General features: G+C 33.5%; 1 protein-coding gene across 2 annotated transcripts; it reads left to right on the forward strand.

Moving 5' to 3' along the window:
• Window positions 1-7,914: 7,914 nt before the first annotated feature.
• Window positions 7,915-20,895, forward strand: LOC112733943 (AP-1 complex subunit gamma-2). 2 transcript variants are annotated; one of them, XR_003168306.3, is made up of 19 exons: window positions 7,947-8,364; window positions 9,446-9,748; window positions 9,869-10,010; window positions 12,047-12,220; window positions 12,557-12,736; window positions 14,515-14,669; window positions 15,376-15,466; window positions 15,563-15,726; window positions 16,102-16,156; window positions 17,161-17,283; window positions 17,375-17,470; window positions 17,714-17,841; window positions 18,133-18,237; window positions 18,339-18,592; window positions 18,942-19,208; window positions 19,295-19,470; window positions 20,058-20,162; window positions 20,273-20,554; window positions 20,666-20,895. XR_003168306.3 is itself a non-coding variant. In XM_025783080.3 (18 exons), the coding sequence occupies exons 1-18, from the start codon at window positions 8,321-8,323 to the stop codon at window positions 20,366-20,368; spliced, it is 2,658 nt and encodes an 885-aa protein (XP_025638865.1). In that variant the 5' UTR covers window positions 7,915-8,320; the 3' UTR covers window positions 20,369-20,895. The 2 variants fall into 2 exon arrangements, 1 of the variants encoding a protein (XP_025638865.1); XM_025783080.3 differs by having other exon boundaries at window positions 7,915-8,364; window positions 20,273-20,895.
• Window positions 20,896-23,751: the final 2,856 nt, after the last annotated feature.

Genomic DNA, 23,751 nt, shown 5'->3' on the forward strand with positions numbered 1-23,751 from the left:
CTGATCAGCATCTCATCCTCTTTCCAATGCCAGTGTTGAATACTATCTTGCCTCCGATCTTTAATATCATCATCATTGAGGTCGATAGCATCTAATCTACGAGGGTTGGCAAAATCTGAATATTGCGAATTTGGACTAGATTGTATAGGAGCCTGAGAGGATGGGTTAGAAGAGCCACCAACACCAGATGAGTTATGTCTTGATGCACTGAATTGAGTTGGAAACGACAAGAAAGTTGGAGTAACATTTTCGATAGAGGGGTTAAATATGGATGAAAATGGAAAATGGGGGTGTTTGTGAATTTTGATTTTGCGGTTGGAATATAGGAAATTGATTATTATAAGGAGCTTGAAAATTGAAATTAGAAAGATTTTGTGGATTTGGATTTTGAAATGTATTTGGTAGTGTGAAGTTTTGATTTGGAACTTGAGAGTTTGAGGTTTGAGATTGTTGGGTATTTGGAATTTGAGGAAAGTTTTGTAAGTAATTGAAGAAAGAGTTGAGTTGGTTTGGATCCATTTTTTCGAACAAAAAATAATAGTAGCATAATTTTGATTTTGTAAACTTGGAAGAAGATGAAGAAGAGTAGTAGAGAGTGTGAGAATAGACGTGTATCTAAGTGGTATATATAGAGTAACAAAATATTAATTTATTAATAATAACGGTAACATAGTAACGGCTATTTTTACAACGGCTAGTTTTGCAACGGCTAAATTAATATAACAATATAAATATAAATAATATTTAATATTAATTATGATATAAATAATTAATATAAATTATTAATTAAATAAAAATTTAATTATTTAATTATTATAATTATTAATAAATTAATTATAATTTAATTACTTAATTAATTATTAGTTAATTAATTAATATAAATTATTAATTAAATAAAAATATTAATATTTAATATAATTAGTCATTATAATAATTATTAAATTAATTAATATAATTATTTAATTAATTAATATTTTATATAATTATTTATTTTTTATTTTACTTGCCATTTGGCAATTGTGTATTGGTTAATGGGAGTCCCCATTCAGAGGGACTCCCTCGCTTTGAATTGCGTGAAGGAACTCAAATGAGTTCCTCTCCAACGCCCAATCTCTCTTTTCTCTCTGACAGCACAGTAGGAGGGCTCCAAATATTTGTCCGTTGGAAATGCTCTAAGTGACGCTTTTTATTTTTAATATGGAGAAGAGTGTGGAGTGATACAAAGTTATGGAAAATAGGAATATTTTTTCTGCATGTGGTGTCAAAGAGGTTGAAATCGGACTAAGGAATTTGGAATAAGGAACTCGGACCATCCGATTAGAGGGTATTTACAAAAAAAATTATTTTTTAATAAAACTTGGAGGATCCGTTTTAATTTTAGAAAAAAAAAACTAATCAGAACGGTCCGATTTGTAGTTTTTTTTTTCCAAACAAATCGGATCGTCCAATTTGAATAATATCAATAAAAAATACCATATCAAAGAAAAATACCTAATCTTCCAATAACAATGTATTACACATATATTTAACCAATATAAAAAAATTAGCCTCTAAATGATTAGGGAGAAATTATGTGATTTAAATTATAATTTATTAGTTTATTTTTGTTTAAATTAGTATAAATATAAATTTGTTTTGGTATATTAATATTAATTTTAATTGTTATTTTGTTAAGATGAGAGAAATTTAAATTTAAAATTTATTTATTTAAATTAATGAAAATTTAAATTAATATAAATATTGTTGTGATAAGATCTGATGTGGATGTCCATTTTCAATTAAGTTTAGTTTATAAAAAATGATTCTATTTAATGTAGTTTGAAAAGATGATATCATGTACACATATAAGATAGAGGTTTAAGCCTCTGAATAAAAACACATAACAATAATAATTTTTTCTTTTTCTTTACGGAACAATATTTCTCTCTCACTTTATAAATATATACATACCTTATAACATATAATATTAGTAAATTATTATAGTGAAATAAGAGCATATATATATATATATATATATATATATATATATATATATATATATATATATATTTCTCTATTCCATATTTATTTCGCTTCCATATTTATTTCATAACACGTTATCAGCACGACACTTTGATCAAATTTTTAAGAAGACTCAGGTAACAAATTTTCATTATGTCGAAACTCTCTCATCTTAAATTCAATGCTCTTGATATATCTGGAAACAACTATTTATCATGGATATTGGATGCTAAAATCCATCTTGATTCAATGGATCTTAGAGATACTATTAAGGCTGAAAATAATGTATCCCAAAAGGATAAAGTCAAGGCCATGATTTTCCTTCGTCGTCATCTTGACGAATGATTGAAAAATGAATATCTCATGTTAAAAGATTTTGCAGATCTATGGAAAGACCTTGAAGAAAAGTACAATCATCAAAAGACGGTGATACTTTCTCAAGCCCGATATGAATGGACGCACTTGCGTCTACAAGATTTTAAATCCATAAATGAATATAATTCTGTAATGATTCGAATCACCTCACGAATGAAATTATGTGGGGAAAAGATAACTGTAATGATATGTTAGAGAAAACTTTTTCAACCTTCCATGTCTCGAATGTGCTTCTACAGCAGCAGTATCGAGAAAAAGGATTTAAAAAATATTTTGAGCTAATTTCTTTCCTTCTTGTTGCTGAACGCAACAATGAGTTGCTCTTAAAAAATCATGAAACGCGCCCAGCTGGCGCCGCCCCATTTCCTGAAGTAAATGCGACAAATTATCCCAAAAGAAGTAAATGGCAAGGTTTTAATAACAAGAACAATTATGGAAGGAAAATGAATTATGTTCAAAAGAGAGGATCTCACCATAAGTAGGATAAAGAAAAAAATATTGGGTAAAATAAATCAATAGAGGATAAGTGTTTTCATTATGGTGGAAAGGGCCATTGGTCACCTACCTGTCGTAGCCCAAGGCACCTAGTCGATCTTTACCATGCATCTTTGAAAAATGATGATAAAGGAAAGGAAACAAATTTTGTTTCAAATGATGCTGAAAATTCCACTACTCATTATGATGTATCTGATTTCTTTGAGGATCCTGAAGGAAATATTGGTCATTTGATCAATGATAAAATAGTTTAATATGTGGGATTGTTAAGTATCCATGTAAATAAATAATGTAAAGAACTTATTGTTAAATTTTATTTTCTATGTATTTAAGTTTCAAATGTGATGTATATAAATAATGAAATATTAATGTTTATGCTTTGAAATCATTAAATATGTCAAGTTTTAAAAATAATAATAATAATAGTGATAATAATAAAATTTTAGTATCTAACATTATGTACATTATTTTTTAGAAAAATAATTCTAATCAAGAACTCAATTTGGCTGTGCATGTATTACTACTCATTTTATTATTATTTGTCTTTGAAGAAAATGGCAAGGATATATAATGAAGATGTATGCCTTGCGGATAGTGCAAGTTTGCATACCATTCTCAAAAGTGATATATATTTTACCCATCTTGTGCCAAAAGAAGAATATGTTAATACTATTATTGGCTCAGGCAATGTGATTGAAAGCTTCAAAAGAGCTATAATTTTGTTTTCCGGAGGACCAAAATTCATAATAAATAATGCACTATTGTCTACCAAGTCTCCAAGAAACTTGTTGAGTTTTAAAAATATTCGCCGAAATGGATATCATATTGAGACTATGAATGAGGGAAATCATGAGTACTTGTGTATCACAACTCATGATTCAAATAAAAAGGTTATACTAAAAAAGTTACCCTCACTTTCATCAGAGTTATATTATACCAAAATTAGTGCAATTGAATCACATGCCATTGTAAATCAGAAATTTACTAACCCAAATGAATTCATAAATTGGCACAACCGATTGGGTCATCCGGGAACAACCATGATGTGAAGAATTATTGAAAACTCCTATGGACATTCACTAAAGAACCAGAAGATTCTTAAAACTAGTGAATTTTGTTGTGCTGCATGTTCTCAGGGAAAGTTAATTTTAAGGCCATCACCAGTAAAGATTTGATTTGAGTCCCCTGAATTCCTAGAAAGGATTCAAGGCGATATATGTGGACCTATTCATCCACCATGTGGATCTTTTAGATATTTTATGGTTCTGATAGACGCATCTTTGAGATGGTCACATGTGTGCTTATTGTCTTCTCACAACCTGGCGTTTGTGACATTACTGGCTCAAATTATTCGATTAAAAGCATAATTTCCAGAAAATCTAATCAAAGTAATTCGTCTTGATAATGTTGGTGAATTTACTTCCCAAGCCTTTGATGCTTATTGTATGGCTAATGAAATAAGTGTTGAACATCAAGTAGCTCATGTTCACACGCAAAACGGGTTAGTAGAATCACTTATTAAACACCTCCAATTAATTGCTAGACCCTTGCTTATGAGAACAAATCTCTCAACCTCGGTTTGGGGCATGCTATTTTACATGCCGCAGCACTTATTCGTTTGAGGCCAACGAATTACTATCAGTTCTCTCCTATGCAATTAGCTTTTGGCCAGCAGTCAAATGTTTCCCATTGCACCACATAATCGCACCAAAATAGGACCCCAAAGAAAATTGGGGATATATGTTGGATATGATTCTCCTTCTATAGTGATGTATCTTGAGATACAAATGGGAGATGTATTTAAAGTCCAATTTGCGGACTGTCATTTTGATGAATCAAAATTTTCAATATTAGGGGAAGAGAATAAGCTTCCTGAAAAGGAACTTAATTGGAATGCATTATTCTTGATGCATTTAGATCTTTGATCAGGGTAATGTGAACTAGAAGTTCAAAAGATTATACATTTGCAAAGAATAGCAAATGAATTGCCTGATGTATTTTTCGATACAAAAAGGATAACCAGGTCGTATATACCAGCGAAAAATGTCCCAATTCGAATTGATGTCCCAGGTGGACAAATAGCCACTGAAGCAAATTCACGCCAGAAGCGTGGCAGGCCTGTCGGTTCCAAAGACAAAAATCCTCGAAAAAGAAAAGAGGTAAATACTATTACTGTTGAAAAAGACATAGTAAAGACACCTGCAGTTGTCCAAAATTCTGATATAATTTTAATGCCAGAAGACGTTCAGCTACCAGAAAATTCTGAAAATGATGAGATCTTGATAAACTATATATTTACAGGAGGTAAATGGGACTGAAATAAGACAATTGTCAATGAAATATTTGCATATAATGTGGCGTTAAATATCATGCATGAAAGTAAGGATCTTGAGTCAAGATCAGTAGAAGAATATCAACAAAGAAATGATTGGCCAAAATGGGGAGAAGCCATGAAGGCTGAATTAGACTCACTTGTAAAACGTGAAGTCTTTGGACCTATAGTTCGTATACCAGAAGATGTAAAACCTGTTGGATATCGATTGGTATTTGTGAGAAAATGAAATGAGAAAAATAAAGTTGTACGCTACAAAGGTCGACTTATAGCACAAGATTTTTCACAGAGGTCCGGTATAGATTATGAAGAAACGTATTCTCCTGCAGTGGTTGCGATAATATTGCGTTATTTGGTCAGTTTATCTGCATATCATAAACTGCATATGCATTTAATGGATGTGGTAACAGCCTATTTATACGGCTCATTAGATCGGGATATCTATATGAAAGTTCCTGATGGACTAAAGATATCTATAGCATCCAATGAATATTTGCAAGGGTTATACTCAGTCAAATTGCAAAAATTTTTATATAGTCTGAACTAATATGGACGAATGTGGTATAATCGTCTTACTGAGTATCTGGCCAAAAGTGGATTCAAGAATGATGATATCTGTCCATGTGTTTTCATAAAGAAATCTGCATCTGGATTCATTATAATTGCTGTGTACGTTGAAAATTTGAATATCATTGGGACTCCTAAAAACTCTAAAAGAAGAGTTTGAGATGAAAGATCTCGGAAGGACTAAATTTTGTCTCGACCTGTAGATCGAGCAAATACAAAATGGGATCTTTATTCATCAAACAACATACACAGAGAAGATATTGAAAAGATTTTATATGGCTAAGTCAAATCCCTTGAGTACCCCAATGATCGTAAGATCTTTGGATGTGGAAAATGATCAATTCCGTCCTAAAGAAGAAAATGAAGATATCCTTGGTTCTGAAGTACCATATCTTAGTGCCATTGGAGTGCTAATGTATCTTGCTAATAATACGCGACCTTATATATCATTTGTTATGAATTTACTAGCAAGATATAGTTTCTCTCCAACTAGAAGACATTGGAGTGGAGTTAAACAAATCTTTCGATATCTTCATGGAACGATTGATATGGGATTGTTTTATCCCTATGGATCAAAGTCACAATTAGTTGGCTATGCAGATGCTGGATACTTGTCTGATCCACATAAAGGGAAATCTCAAATAGGATACCTATTCACATATGGTGGTATAACTATATCATGGAGGTCCACGAAATAGACGATTGCAGCAACATCCTCTAATCATGCTGAAATACTAGCGATACATGAAGCTAGTCGCGAGTGTTTTTGGCTGAGGAGTTTGATCTAATATATTCTGTCATCATGTGGACTGATTGATCAGAAGATAGCTCCAACTATCCTGTTTGAAGATAATACAGCATGTATTGCTCAACTTAAAGGCGGATATACCAAAGGTGATAGAACAAAGCATATTTCTCCCAAATTCTTCTTCACTCATGATCTTCAAAATCAAGAGACAATTGATGTCCAACAGATCTGCTCAAGTGACAATCTAGCAAATTTATTTACAAAGTCACTCCCAAAATCCTCCTTTAAAAGATTGATACATGAGATTGAGATGCACCGATTTCGAGACATTAACTGATGTCGACAAGAAGGGGAGACTGTACTCTTTTTTCCTTGGTCATGTTTTTTTTCAATTAGGTTTTTCTTGACAAGGTTTTTAATGAGGCAGTCCCTATCACCAAAGGATATTGTACTCTTTTTCCTTCACTAAGATTTTTTCCCACTGAGTTTTTCTTTAGTAAGGTTTTAACGAGACAATAATCTTAAATGGTCATCCAAGGGAGAGTGTTGTGATAAGATCTGATGTGGATGCCCATTTCCAATGAAGCTTAGTTTATCAAGAATGACTCTATTTAATGTAGTTTGAAAAGATGTCATCATGTACACATATAAATAGAGGCTTAACCATCTCAATAAAAACACACAATAATAATAATTCTTTCCTTTTCTTTAAGGAGCAATATTTCTCTCTCACTTTAATATACATATTTCTCTCTCTCACTTTATAAATATATACATACCTTACAACATATAATATTAATAAATTATTATAATGAAATAAGAGCATATTTATATTTTTCTATTTTATATTTATTTTACTTCTTTATTTATTTCACAACAAATATAAACTTGTTAACATATTTTAGTACATAATTTTTATATGGTCATTTTGATTTATATATTTTTACTTTCAATATTTCTATTTTTATTTTGACGTTTTTCATAAAATTCTAAAATATATCAAAATAAAAAAAGCTCATCAAGTAATTAATTTTATTTTTTCAAGATATGTTTTGTACTTTTGTTGGTTAAAAGTACGATAAAAATATATACATTAAGCTTATTATATAGAAAAATTTATACACGAATTCTACACACACACACATATATATATCCGGTTTAAACGGATTAATTAAAAATTGATTAGTAAATTAGTTCCATTTAGAATAAAAATCGTTGTTAATAAATTAATTAAATATTAAATTTGATCCCATTTTTAAATAATTAATTGATTTAAAGTAATAAAATAATTTTTTTAAAAAATATATATTTTACATATAAATACATTATTTTATTATATTGAAGTGAAGTGAAAATTTTGATTTCCATAAAACGAAAGTGTTTGCCAAAGAAAATTGTGTATAAACATAAACAAAAAACAAGGGTAATATGGACAAATCTGGAAAAAAAAAAAAAAAAAGAAAGAGCCAGAGCCAAAACAAACATTCGCTTTGCGAAGTTTGTGCGTTTCAACTCGCGAGTTTCAATTAGTAGCATAGCTTCAGAATACAAGAAAGAAGAAACAAGGAAATTAAATTAAATCAAAGAAAACAAACACAATAATAAAAATTAAAAAAGAAAAGAAATTAGAGACTCTTTCTTTCACGCGCCAGCGCCAAAGCAAAACGCGACTCAGATCCAAATCTTCTTCGTTCCTCTTTCTCCGTCGCCGGCGACCGATTTGGATCTCCGCTTCCGAATTCGGGTCCTCGACCCGGTTCTCTCGCATTTCATTCAGTTAGATCCGATTGAGCTTTTTCGCCATGGATCCGATCTTAAATCCGTTCTCTTCAGGCACGCGTCTCAGGTGAGCCATTGCTTACTTAGATCACAAGAACCTCAAAGTTTCGTAATTATTATTATTACTATTTTGTTTGAGGATTTTAGCGCCAATGCCAGCTACTAAAGGATTAAGCTAGCTGACTAGTGATTACTATGGCACAATTCTTGTTTTGTGTTTTGTTTCTTCCATTCAGACATTGCTAACTGCTAGATCCTTCAGAATTATTTCTAAAGTTGCTGTAGGAATGGTGTGTTAGTTATTATGGTGAGGTTCTTTGTTTTCTTGCGCACTGTAGTTTAATTTTTAAGTTTTGGTACTAATCTGGTTTATGCGTGTTGTGTTATAAGCATGCATGTCAAAGTTGAGTGTATTTGGTGCTTGTTAGCCTTATTTACATACTGTCATTGTGCTTTTAACCTATAACTTTTACCTTCTTAGGTTTTATCACATCATGGAAAAATGTGCTGACAAGTGACAATGCCTCTTCTCATTATCTTGAGGATAAAGTTTAAATGTTATCCTTTAGCTACTTACACACATCTAGTTTCAAGATGTTGAGAGATTGGACAGTGAGAAATTGAGCATGAGGTTTCGGGATTATATTAGAACATCACTTACTAGATGCCATTCTTTTCTTATTAAGTACTGTACCAACCACATGGATTCAAACTGGTTGTCAAGGACACACTGTAATATTCTCATGCTGAATTTTATATAATAGAATACAAGTGGTTAAGAATAATTTGAATATGAGGCCTGTTGCAGTTGTCCCAAGAATTTGGCCATTTTTTCTTTTGTTTTGGGAGGGGGAAGAAGATGAGACCTTCATCCTGTATGCTATCTTTGTTGAAAAGTGATGATCTATAGGCTGTCCTTTCTCAGTTTTTTGTGCTTTAGTGTTTGACTAGCTCGCGCTCGTGGTATTCTGCTTGTTGGTCTGTGTATGTGTATTTTAAGTACCTCTTATGTGCAAAATCAGTGCAGTTAAAAGATTGCCAATTTTTCTGGCAATGATAAATGTTTAATATATAGTTTTAACTTTTAACATTTTAGTTTAGTTATTATCAGTATCCTTAAATTAAATTGTTCATAACTTTGATATCAGGGACATGATTCGGGCCATACGTGCTTGCAAAACTGCAGCAGAAGAGCGTGCTGCCATTAGAAAAGAATGTGCTGCCATTCGTGCTTCAATCAATGAAAACGATCCAGACTATAGGCATCGGAATCTGGCTAAGCTTATGTTCATCCACATGCTTGGCTACCCTACGCATTTTGGTCAAATGGAGTGCCTGAAGTGTATAGCATCTCCCGGATTTCCAGAGAAGAGAATAGGTTACCTTGGCCTTATGCTGCTCCTTGATGAAAGACAAGAAGTGCTAATGTTGGTCACCAATTCTTTGAAACAGTATCCATTTTCAAGACAATGTTTCATTTGTTCTCAGTTTTTACATTTGAGTTCACAAATATGGTAGGTAACAAAATCAATCACTGGTTATAGCAATCAGCAACCTTAACTGAATTACAGAGATCTTAATCACACGAATCAGTATATAGTAGGACTTGCTCTTTGTGCTTTAGGAAACATATGCTCAGCAGAAATGGCTCGTGATCTTGCACCTGAGGTTGAGAGACTGCTGCAATTTCGAGATCCAAATATTCGGAAGAAGGTGACTTTTCCATTATATTTCATACGCTTTTATCAGAATCTTATCACTTGAGTAACATTAAACTCAATAGATATATTGTGATATTTAGAATTCTATTGTTTCTTTATGCATGCTTATGAGAGGAAAATAGGCCATGGAATGTTTCTCCCCCCCCCCCCCCTTTTTTTTTCTTTTTGGGGATTTACAGTGACTTCTCTATGTAGTTACAATAACTTACTCCTAATTTAAAGTTATTAGTTTTGGAGCTTCTTTACTATTATTCTGCAACATTATGACTTGTTACTTCTTCCTGTTTCTCAATTTCTTGTAATGGTGCTTACTTTGTCATTCTAAAGATTTTTGTTATATGAATCTGGCACTAATAGTAGCGAACTGCCTAGGCTTCTGTGGGAAAAGGGTTATGTAAGAAATTCGTCTGGTTCTTGCACAACAGAAAAAGTTACACTCCTTCATTTGCTAAATGCATTAAACTTGAAATGTTACGAGAAAACACTTGCATTTATTCATTTCCAGTAGGAAAATAATGTGAAGACGTACACTAACATTGATATAATCATATAAGTGTCTTACAACAAACAAGTAACAACAACAAAGCCTTGTCCTACTAGTTGGGGTTGGCTACATGGATCAAACGACGTCATGAGCTTTATCATGTATCATGTCTACAGAGAGACTGTTTACATGTAGATTTCGTTTGACCACCTCATGGATGATCTTCTTAGGTCTTCCTCTGTCTTTCACCCCTTGTCCATCTTCCATCTCATCCACCCTTCTGACTGGGTACTCTGTCGGTTTTCTTTTCACATGTCCAAATTACCTGAGATGCGATTCTACCAGCTTTTCCACAATAAGTGCTACTCCAACTCTCTCTATTATATCTTCGCTCTTTATTCTATCAAATCGCGTATGACTACTCATTCATCTCAACATCTTCATCTCTGCCACACTTAACTTATGTTCGTGCTCTTCTTTTGCTGTCCAACACTTTGTACCATAAAGCATAGCCGGTCTGATAGCATTGCGATAGAATTTACCTTTAAGTTTTAAAGGCATTTTTTTTGTCACATATAAAACCAGACACAGTCTGCTATTTTGACCAACCTGCTTGGATCATATGATTTACATCTGTTCAATTTCTCCATTATTTTGTATGATGCACCAAGATACTTAAAACTTTTAACTTTTCGTAGGATGTTTTCTCCAATTTTCACCTCTGTATTAGGGTTTTCCCTTCGGCGGTCGAAATTACATTCCATATATTCCGTCTTACTATGGCTTATACGCAGACCATACACTTCTAGAGCTTTTCTCCATAAATCTAACTTCTTATTTAGGTCTTCTTTTGACTCTCACATAAGGACGATATCATCGGCAAAAAGCATGCACCATGGCACAAGCTCTTGGATATGTTTTGTGAGTATTTCCAAGATTAATGTGAAAATGTATGAACTTAAGAATGATCCCTGGTGTAATCTTATACCAATAGGAAATTCTTCTGTCACAATACCTTGAGTCTTCACACTAGTTGTAGCTCCTATCATACATGTCTTTAATTGCACGAATATATGCGATCCTGACTCTCTTCCTTTCCAAAACCTTCCATAAGACCTCCCTTGGCACCCTATCGTATGCTTTTTCCAAATCAATAAACACCATATGTAGATCCCTTTATAGACTTTAATAAAATTTTTGACATTGCAAAAGTAATTTTTGGAGCAGAACCTACTGATAGAATGACAAAAATTCAATTAAGTTGCTTTGCAGTGTGTCTGTGGCGCTAGTGAGAAAAGTGGATAAAATGAAAGATATTTCGATTAAAAGGGGTTGATGAAGACCAGAAAAAAAAACCATAAGAGTTGTTGTTTAAGAGAAACAAATAAGAAATACCTATCTCTCAGCTGTTGTAATGAAATATTAGTTTTTGATAGTTCCCAAATAATTGTGACCTTGTGATTTGATGTTGAATTGCTCATGAAACAACTGCTTGAGTTATCATTGTTTGTTCTGATAAATTGACTATACTGACCTTTATCTAGGCAGCATTGTGCTCTATACGAATCATAAAGAAAGTTCCAGATTTGGCGGAAAACTTTGTCAAGCCTGCTACTGCCTTGCTTAAGGAGAAGCATCATGGAGTTTTGATCACTGCAGTTCAGCTTTGTGCAGATTTGTGTAAAGTTAGCAGAGAAGCTCTTGAACATATTCGAAAGGTGCTTTCAGTCTTTCTTTACTGTGTAAAACGTCCAGGAACACTTAAACCATTTTTCTCCTCTTTTTTTCTTGAACCTGGGAATTTTATTTTTTGGCTGAAATGCTTTCATCTTTTTGGTTTGTATATGAGCTATTATTATGATGTTTGCAGACTTGAGTTCCAAAATTACTCACTTGCAATTTGCCATGCATGGCACCACATGTTAATCTTGTTGTGTATGCACTTTATGATGGTATATTTTACTTTAGGGTGTTTGATTGCTAACTCGTCTGCCACTTGAGCTATGCCTTTGGTCAGCTGTTGTAACAAAAAACTGTCTGAACAATTATTGTAGAAATGCACAGAGGGTTTGGTGAGAACTCTTAAGGATCTAGCGAACAGTTCTTATTCACCAGAGTATGATGTTTCTGGCATCACAGACCCGTTTCTTCATATCAGATTGCTCAAGTTGTTGCGATTGCTGGGTGAAGGTGATGCCGATGCTAGTGACTCTATGAATGACATACTTGCCCAGGTCTGTTGTGCATTGTCAATTGTCAGTGTTTGGTATTGTGGACATTTTTTCCCAATGAATATCATTTTACCTTGCATGCCAACACAAACTGCTGATGGTATCTTAATAAGGAATTAAGGATTGAGATATTTAATTTGAAGGAAACTTTTTGTTAATTGAAAAAGAAATTTTGTCAAGAGTATAAAGGGACAGTACAACTTAGGGCAGGAAGGTAAAAGACAAAATTCAAGAATTGCAACAGGGCTGCTTAGTGTCTTTATTTATACATATCTGAAAGTAGGAACTCCTGCGAAACTACTCCACTACTGCTGTCATCACACATTCACACGTCAATAATCAAAGTATAAACTTTATACTATCATATTTTATACTAATATACTATTAGGTTTTGCAATGTAAAATGTACCAAATGTGTGCTTAGGGGAAACTGAGCACCTTAAAAACACAAGTATTCAGCTCCAACCTGGACTATTGTGATTTAGATGTCAAAGCAAAATGATTTTGGGTGCAGGTGTGTATGGGTGATACTAGTAAGATCTACACTTCTGATTATTGTTTCTCAAGTCCAAAGCATAGGTAAATAGGGTTACGAACTTTAGCTATGTAATTAAAGCTCAGTGTTATAGACATGTGAATTGTTTTAGGTGCATGGACACATTGGGTAAGATTGGACAAAATAGGATAAGTAATATTATATTGTAAGATAATTAGGGTAGCACTTATCGTTCAAATGATAAGCCTTGGATGGTTGTCTTTGGAGATTGGAGAAGACCTGTATAAGCCATAGTATGGAGATTAGATTAGTTAGAGGGTAGTTGAATAGCTGGAGGTAGAGGGAGGCCAAGGAGACATATAACTGAAACCACTAAGAAAGATTCAGTTCCTAATTTATTTTGTATGTATTGTTAGTCTAAAAAAGCTTTACTGAGATATTCAATCATGTATTGCTGCATACATCAACAAATATGTTTGATTCAATTACCCGCAACTTTTAAAACCTTCAAAATATAAGTGAATATGTTAGATGACAATGTAAAACTACTTCACACTGAAAACAACAGTAACTTAAGCACTGTGTGATAGGTGGGGTTGGCTACATGTATCAAATAACATGATGTTTTTCTTAGGTCTACTTCTAGCTTTATGACTACCTTCCATCCAATCCACTCTCTCAAGACTCTCAAAGCCTATTTAGAACATATCCATACCACTGAGGACAAAATTCTAGTAATCTTCTCAATATTTGATGCTACCCAAATTCTCTCCAATGTATTCCAAATCCTATTTAGTCTGGTGTGACTAGTCATCCATCTAAACATCCTCATGTCTGCCACATTAAGCTTACGTTCCTGATATCTTTTCACTGCCTGACGTTCAATCCCATAGATATGCAGTAAAATATACCTTTAAGCTTTACGCTAATTTTCTTCTTGTAGATAAAGCTCAAAACACTCCTCTATTTTAGCCACATAGCTTGAATCCTATGGTTTAGATCTCTGTCTCTCTCTCGATCATTTTGGATAGTACTAGTAGAACCAAGATACTGAAAAGTTTAATCCTCTGAGAAAATTGTTTTACACTAATGGTTCAAAATTATTCCCCAAATTTCGATGATATGACAATCGACATGATTTTCAATAGGCGACGGTGTTATCCCATTAATGTAGCTGACCCTCGCCCCATATATCGACACAGTTTTATTGTGTCACACATTTTCAGTGACCATCTTTTCTTGAAACCTATGCTTGATGTGTTCCTTAACTTGTTATTTCTTTTAGGTGGGTACGAAGACCGAGTCAAATAAAGTTGCTGCGAATGCCATTTTATATGAGTGCGTTCAAACAATAATGAGCATTGAAGGTAATGGTGGCTTGCGCGTGCTTGCCATCGGTATCCTAGGAAAATTCTTGTCAAACCGTGACAACAATATCAGGTATTTTTTCTGGACATTGCTTTTTCTTGATACCTATAGGAAATGTTGTATAAAGGTTATAACCACAAAAGTACATTGAGAGTTCGCCGAGTAAATTGAAGCAACAAATTTTTTTACTAAGAAAGGTTATCTATAACTGCCAAATCACTAAGAAGAAGGAATCAGAATGAAGAGAGCAATGAATACCAAAATTTTTCTAAGCTTACTTGTTGCAGGCGCATTGGTCCCTTTTTTCTTGAGGGAAAAACATGTAAGGCAAATTTTTAAATAGGAGATGCATAGGTTGCTATATATACGGATATACACTTCCAGTGGTCTTGCTATTACAGTAAAAAGGACTTATAATTTGGAGCCAAGACAACATTGAATTATTTGGAAACGCTGTTTTACTGTGTTCCTGGAGCTTTTCTTCTGGATCATCTCTCTTTAAGCCTGTATGGCATGCTTATCATAGACAATCCATGATATGATAATGGGTTGGATGCATGTTAGCTTAGAAAAATTTTAGGAAAACAGTACACCACTTCCTGGTGAATTGTTACGTTCGAAGAATTTTTCCTAGAAATATTTTCCAGATGTTTTAAGCCCCCTCCCCCCTCTCTTTCCCCTCTTTCTTTTTTATTGTATGTGTTTGTAATTTCTGTATTGTGATTGCCATGATACTCACTGTTTTAGTCAATTGAACTCTTCTAACTTATCATTTCAGATATGTGGCATTAAACATGCTGATGAAAGCTGTAACTGCTGATCCTCAGGCAGTGCTTAGGTATCGTGCAACAATTCTGGAATGTGTGAAGGTATTATGTTGCCTTCAATCTTTTTTCTTATTCAGTTACAAGTCTAAGCCTTGTTTTATGACTTTGAGAGGTTGTTGACTTAACTTTTTGGTCCAGGATGCTGATGCTTCAATTCGGAAAAGAGCCCTTGAACTTGTTTATGTTCTGGTGAATGAAAGTAATGTGAAGCCCCTAACGACAGAGCTAGTATCTTATCTGGAAACCTGTGATCAGGATTTCAAGGGGGACCTTACTGCTAAAATTTGCGCAATAGTTTCAAAGTGAGTCCTACAGATTATCAATGGCATTCCATTTTTGCGTACATAGTTTACTTTTAACATTTGCATTCACTTTCATGTGTATTAGGGTTGAAATAAGAAGCTAGGCTTGCATTTTCATATTTGAATTCATGGTGCAATTTGTTTTCTTTTTCTCTCACATTAATTAATAATGTCTTGGTAGATTTTTCTGGCCTTTGTTTACCAATGCATTTGTTTGATTAAACAGAATCCATTTAGTTCATGTCTTATTGCCATCATCTCCACTCCCCTTTATTAGTTTAGAACTGGCAACTGGAGGTTTTTCCTTTTAAAACTTTGCCATTATATCTAAATGTGTTTTGTTAATTAATTAGCATTTACCTATTTGTGCCTCAGGTTTTCACCAGAGAAAATCTGGTATATTGATCAGATGATCAAGGTTTTGTTGGAGGTATACTTCTAAGAAACAAGATCTTTGTAGTGAAAAAAAAAATTCTGAGATAATGAAATCTGTGCTCATTTTTCAGTGTTTGATCATATCAGTAATGTGTGTGGTGTGTGGTAGTAACTTGTTTCTCATCTCTACACTTGGCATTCTACATCCCAGGAAAAATGACTCCTATGACACCCTGTTAAAATTATCCCACACATGCTGACAACTTGTTATTTGATTTAAATAAGTTTTTGATTTCAGTAAACCTTGATTTTATGTTGATCTCTACTTTATTTTGGGTCCCTATATTGGCTTGTCTCTTCCATTAAATGTTGACATAACAAGTTAAATATTGAGATGGCAGATGAGACATGTTACCATTTTGATTTGATGGAAGCATAGAGAGGTATAAGGCTAGGTTAGTAGCTAGGGGATATACACAAACCTATGGAGTAGACTATCAAGAGACTTTTGCTCCAGTTGCCAAACTCAGTTCTGTGCGGATTCTCTTATCCCTTGCTGCGAATTACAATTGGCCTTTACACCAATTGGATATAAAGAATGCTTTCCTGAATGGGGAACTAGAGGAAGAGGTGTTCATGAAACTTCCACCTGGATTTTAAGCTAAACCCAAAAAGGAAAAGATTTATAATTAATTCTATTTACATAAAAGATTCAGGAAAGAAATTAAGAATCTGATTTTGATTTGATTTAGTCAACACATTTAACTTATCACAACTAAATAGCTGGAAGCGACGAAACCAAACATTTTAAACATTTTTGGAGTGGGAAGAAAGGAGGACCAAAACCAAACTTATGATTACTTGTTTGGGTTGAAGTAAACTACTGTGTATGTTTTATTTAGTCTATTTGTCACTTTATATTTGCACTAGGACCCACTCCACTATTTCTTTATATCAGTCAGACAGTCACAAATTGTTGATAATCAAATTTGGTTGTTTTGTGAGTCCCTTTTCTACTATAAAGCAAGTCCAAATATTGACTTTATGATTTGTTAGTAGGCTGGAAATTTTGTAAAGGATGAAGTGTGGCGTGCCCTAATTGTTGTTATAAGCAATGCTTCAGAGCTTCATGGATATGCAGTAAGAGCATTATACAAGGCATTTCAAAAGTCAAATGAACAGGTGCTCTATTCTTCTCAGACAAAATATATGCTTATTGTTGATTTTTTGTCGCAGCCATAATGTTATAACATTGACTTCTATTTTTTATCAGGAAGCCTTCACTCGTGTTGCAATATGGTGCATTGGAGAGTATGGTGACTTGTTAATAAATAATGTTGGAATGCTTGACCTTGAAGATCGAATAACAGTAAGTAATATTTTCCTCCTTCGGAAGTTTCTAAATAAGTAAAGTTCTGAGAAAATGATGAGGACATTTAACCACTAACAGTTTCTGTAACGTATGTATGTATGTATGTATGTATGTATGTATGTATGTATGTATGTATGTATGTATGTGAAACTACAAAACGAATACTTCACACCATGATCCTTTATTTGCTCTTAGTTTCTAAATATAGTGTTTTATTCTTCATGTATTTCATGCATGCAGGTGACTGAGTCAGATGCTGTGGATCTTATAGAGATTACTATACAATGCCATGCATTGGATTTTACCACAAAAGCAATGGCTTTGGTTGCCCTATTAAAGCTCTCTTCACGTTTCCCTTCTTGTTCAGAGTATGATTTGTTTTTTCCCGTTTGTAAATATCTGTTACATTTTGTTTTAAAATGGATTTTTTTTTCTTTCCTGTCCCTGCTTCAGAGGAATATAATGATTCTAGTATAAGACCAAGCTCAATAGTTTAAACACTTGCTGCATGTTTACTCCCTCCCCTATGCATGTGATTTGACTTCTTGATAAGTCATATGACTGTTTTTCATCCATGTATCTTCATTTGTTTTGCATATATACTCTTGTATTTGCATATTTGACATGTAAGTTCTATTCTGTTTTTGTTCCTTGTATAGGAGGATCAGGGAAATAATTGTTAAGTACAAAGGGAACTTTGTGCTAGAGTTGCAGCAAAGATCTATAGAATTCAATTCAATTATTGCAAGACATCAAAATATTAGGTGAGGTTAAAGTATTTTTTGTTTAATGACATTGTATCAAGGGCTTGAATTTATAGTACTCTAGTAAAAGAAATCACATTATGGGAAATGTCATCATGTAGGTCTATGCTTGTAGAAAGGATGCCAGTTTTGGATGAGGCAACTTTCATTGGTCGCCAGGCTGGGTCTCTGCCTGATGCAGGTTCCATTTCGGCAGGATCTTCTGTGAGTCTTCCAAACGGGGTAGCCAAACCTGCAGACTCTCTTGTAGATCTGCTTGATCTAAATTCAAATGATGCTCCCGCACCAAGCTCTTCTGGTGGGGATTTTCTTCAGGACCTTCTTGGTGTCGATCTGTCACCGGCAGCACAATCGGGTCAGTGTTCTTTAAGATTTTCCATCTTTGTTCACTCCATAACAAAGATACATATTTATTTTTCAGAAACATGGTTTATGGCTAGACCATTACAAGATTTCAGAGTTTTATAGAAAGGATTTAGGGTTCTTCTATCATTTGTGGAAATATTACAAATATTACTCTGCTTATTGGGTTTGGTTATACTGCTGTTAGATGTAATTTATGAGGTGAGCATTGGAATTAAAGATCGGAGATAGTTGCATTGCACAATCCTCTGCAGTGCCCTTTTTCCTTTTTTATCTTTTAATGAATAAACTTGCAAAATCATTTATGTTCATATCAGTCTGACATTTTCTTGCATTTTTAGGTGCTAACCAAACTTCAAAAAGTGGCACAGATGCTCTTTTGGATCTCTTGTCTGTTGGATCAGTGTCTAGACCTGTTGAATCACCTTCTGCACAAAGCAATTCTTCTGCCATAGACATTTTATCCGCCAGTAAAAGTGAAAAAGCATCCGTTTCACCATTAGATGATCTCTCATCACTCTCACTATCTTCAAGAACAACTTCAATCACTGGAGCTGCTCCAATGATGGATTTGTTGGATGGTTTTGCATCCACCCCACCGAAAAGTGGTAAACTCAGTTATCAATTAGGAAATTATTTTAATTTACAATTCAGTGCAAATACTAATTCATTTCCCCTATATTGTATTGAACAGAAAACAATGGGACAGTTTATCCATCTATAACTGCATTTGAGAGCAGCTCCTTGCAGTTGACATTCAATTTCTCAAAACAGCCAGGAAACTCACAAACAACGAATATCCAAGCTACCTTCATAAATTTGTCCTCTGATGAATACACAGATTTTATTTTTCAGGCAGCAGTTCCAAAGGTATGGCAGTCAGTGTGCTGTTTAGCTTTCTACATCGCCTGCGAAAATCATCATCATTAAAGTGTTTTTTAGAGTTTGGATATAATTTGTCTACATTTTTCACTATGTCGTGTTTTATTATTTGATTTACTTGAGGTTTCCTGCTTTCTTATCAAAAGCGCAACCTAGTGCAAGAATCCCCACCCGTAGAGGTTTTCAGAGGGTAAATCTTCAGAATTTTTACCTTTGCAAAGTTAGGGGTGAGGCTATTTCCAGAATTTGAATCTGGGACCTTTTGGTCACTCAGCAGAAACCTTACTGTTGCTCTGAGACTAGCGCTCTCCATGCTTTCTAGTTAACGTGGAAAATGTCTTCTCCTTCCTTTGTTTGACCTATAACTATAAAAAACTTATCATGATAAAGAAATCACAATTGGGGGATTTATTTCTCTCAAGTGAATAGTTCTAGCAATATAGATGTCCTCAATTCAATGAACAAATATATTTATGTTGTCTCCACACTTGAGTTTGAATTAGATATTGACATTTTGAAGCTGATGAGTGGTTATACCTGTTTTCTTCTAATAATATTGGTATTTTGATTTTCAGTTTCTGCAGCTGCAATTAGATCCAGCTAGCGGCAGTACTCTCCCTGCCAACGGAAATGGTTCAATCACTCAAAATTTTCGAGTTACCAATAGCCAAAATGGAAAGGTAGATTTTATTTGTCAGTTGTTTTTGTGCATAACCATGTTCCTACTTTGATTTATGCGTTTAAGTGGTTCTTAGAGAAGAATTAATGTCTAATAACATTTGTTTTTCAGAAATCTCTTGTAATGCGCATAAGGATAACATACAAGATAAATGGCAAGGAGAAACTGGAGGAGGGACAAATCAGTAATTTTCCTCGTGATTTATGAGCGCCAAAATTGTAAGTGGCCATTTTGGGTGATACCATAAAAGGCATAAATTAATAATAAGCCCTTTTCGTTTTCCGCACTTAATAGTCAGTCAGGAATGCACTTTTCGTGTTTCACTTTCATGCCTCAAAATGAGAGGGCGGTATGGTTCATACAACTGGGTCCGCTTTCCGGCTCAAATTTGAGGTAGGTTTGTTTATTTGTTTGGTGGCTTCACAAGCTGCAATTCTTAACTAGCGTAGGTTCTTTATGTAAATTAGTCCAAAATATTCTTATACACGATGATGTCAATCACAGTTTTACCTATGAGGAACACAGAATTGTCTCACATTGAGAACTTGTGTTGCTTGCAATTTCTTACCCCTGAAGCTGAAGGTAGTTGCGTCAGCCTGCCGTTTGCAGTTGCAGTGTTGAATGCAATTTGATAAATCGTAGGGATTTTATACAAATTGTTATATTCGATTGTTTTATGTAACATCTTTTTTCCCCCAGTATCATTAATGAAATGTAATCCCAAAATTAACGTATTTCTTATTCTCTATGCTAAAAGTTCAAGGAGATAACTGAAGGAACATTTACATTTCTGTGCCGCTGCACGAGAAAATTAACCTTTAAAAGGGAAGTGTGTAATTAAATTATTTAACTGTTGATAGGAATTAATGGTATTGACTATTCCTACTGTTAATAAATAAACAGCCTTTTCGGGGTATGTGAACATAATCGGACTAATTTCTCCATTTTGTCGACATAATTTGGAAACAAGGAACCCAAATCAAAATATTTTATTATTTTCCTGTCTTTGCCACTTAATCTGAATTCCAGTCTAGTTGCATTGGTAATTAACAACACTTCTGTCACATGGTGCTATAAATTCCATTCAAAATTCTAGACTGCCAGAGTGCCAGTTGTTTGGGATCGTTAAATTAATTCATTTATGGTTTATAGATCCGATGTTAATGACAAGTCTAGTGTGTAGGAGCATCACATTACAATATTATGAATTTCTGTGTAAGATCTAACTAAAAAGCACTCTGAAAATATTGATTAAAAGTATATTTTTTTGTTCTTGATGTTTGGCAAAAATTTTAAAAATACTCTTAAATTTTATTTTGTTTCAATGTTGTCCCAAAAGTTTTCGATTTGCATCAAATATACCCTCGACGGCTAAATTTTTAAAAAATTTAAGATGAATCTAATAATAATGCAAGAAAATTATGCTTGATTTGCTTATATTGAAAGTTGTTCTTATGAAATTGTTGTTGAATCGGTCTTAAATTTTTTGAAAAATTAGTCGTCAGGGGTATATTTGATACAAATCGAAAACTTCTAGGACAAAATTGAAACAAAATAAAACTTAGGAGTATTTTTAAAACTTTTGTCAAACTTTAGGGACAAAAAGTATAACCCTTTTAATGTATTAAAATTTAAAAGTTTATGTTTATATTTAAATTTTTATTTATAATATTTTGAAAAATTGCCTTTTAGAGTATTTATTAAGATTTTATTTTATGTTTATTTTAAAATTTTCTAATTCAAATCCTTACAACATGATTTTAATTTACATAATATCCAAATATTATTTTATATATGTAAGAGTTAAATTCAAAGAATTTAACGGCAAGAACTTTTAACATTGTCGTTAGGGTTTAAACTCTGAAACATGATAACTGCATATATAATAAATCTAGAGAAAATGACAAACAGGTCTCTGACCTTTTTTTTTTGCAGACATTTTCGTTCCTAATTATTAAAAAATACATTTAAGTCCTTGACGTTCTTAAAAGTTGGACGGATCAGTTCCTCCGTCCAAATGCCTCCATCAGACCTAATGGAAAAGTCTAATGTGGCTCCCGTAATGCTTATCACGCGTACGCGTGGGTCACGCGTACGCGTGGGTCACGCGTACGCGTGGGTCACGCGTACGCGTGGGTCACGCGTACGCATCGCCTGTCAGATTTCCCTTTCACGCGTACGCGTGACACACGTGTACGCATCGCCATAAATTCTGCAAATCTTCATTTCTTCATGAATTCTCCACTTTGCATGTTTTTTTTTCCCATTTCTTTCAAGTTATTTTTGCCTTCAAAACTTTAAATCACTCAAACAAACATATCAAGGTATCGAATGTGAGAAAAGTAAATTAAATTTAGCCCTAACCCCATTACAACCCTGGAAAAGACCTCTTGATATGTGTATCCATGCATTGAATATATGTTGATTGGTAGAAGAAGAGTAAGCCTTATAAAGCAAGATTAGTAGAGAATTGAGAGAATCGACCCTTAAACACTAGAGAGATTAGAGTGCAAACACTTCCGGTGAGAATTCGATGCTCAATCCATTGTTCCTTGCTTTCACGAGCTTTCTTCTTACAAGTATATTTATACTTCATTTTGAGATTTGAATTAGTAGAATTCAAAAATCATCATACTATCTTAGCCCTACTTGTTCATATATGTTCTTGGAGATTGATTCATTTTTAACCAAGTAGGTAGACGCATTTTGCATATTAGTTGATGAACCACAAGAGTTTAGCATGAGGACATGCTAATGTTTAAGTGTGGGAAAGTTGATGAACTACAATTTTATGGTTTATATTGTATTAAATTTGGTGGATTTTATAAACTTTTTTCACATTTATTCACTAAAATATCATGGTTTTGTGAATTTCTCCTAAGTGTGCTTAATAATTGAAAACATGTTTTTTAGATTATTAAATTGCTAAATTTAATTTAAAGTTTTGAAGGCAAGAATGGCTTGAAAGAAATGGAAAAAAAAATGTAAAGTGGAGAATTCATGAAGAAATGAGAATTTGCTGAATTCAGGGCCGTGTGTCACGCGTACGCGTGAAAGGGAAGTCTGTCAGGCGACGCTTACGCGTGACAAGTATTACGGGAGTCACGTCAAACTTTTTTGTTGGGTCTGACGGAAGTATTTGAACTGAGGGACTGATCCGTTCAACTTTTAAGAACGTCAGAGACTTAAATGTATTTTTCAATGGTCAAAAATAAAAATATTTGCAAAAAAAAAAGGTCAAGAACCTATTTGTCTTTTTCTCATAAATTTATGTTCACCTACATCATCTTTAGACTAGTAGTAGGCATTGTACATAACATTTTTTATGAAATCGATTTTTTTTATGACATTATGAAATGGATTTTAACATATCATCGTTTACTAATGACCATAGCGGCAACCATTACTCAACATTTAATAATAAAATGCAACTAATATTTATGTTTCATTAGTATATGGTATTTGTATAGACCTTACTTTATAGTTAGTGTGAAATAATAGTGCAATTTGTTTAACTAAAAAGTATGGACTCAGATGATAGGAATAGCATTTGAAAAGAAATACACAAGGAAACTTAACAAATTACTAGC

The sequence above is a fragment of the Arachis hypogaea genome, chromosome 3 (genome assembly GCF_003086295.3).
Source record: "Arachis hypogaea cultivar Tifrunner chromosome 3, arahy.Tifrunner.gnm2.J5K5, whole genome shotgun sequence".
In the NCBI taxonomy this organism is placed as follows: domain Eukaryota; kingdom Viridiplantae; phylum Streptophyta; class Magnoliopsida; order Fabales; family Fabaceae; genus Arachis; species Arachis hypogaea.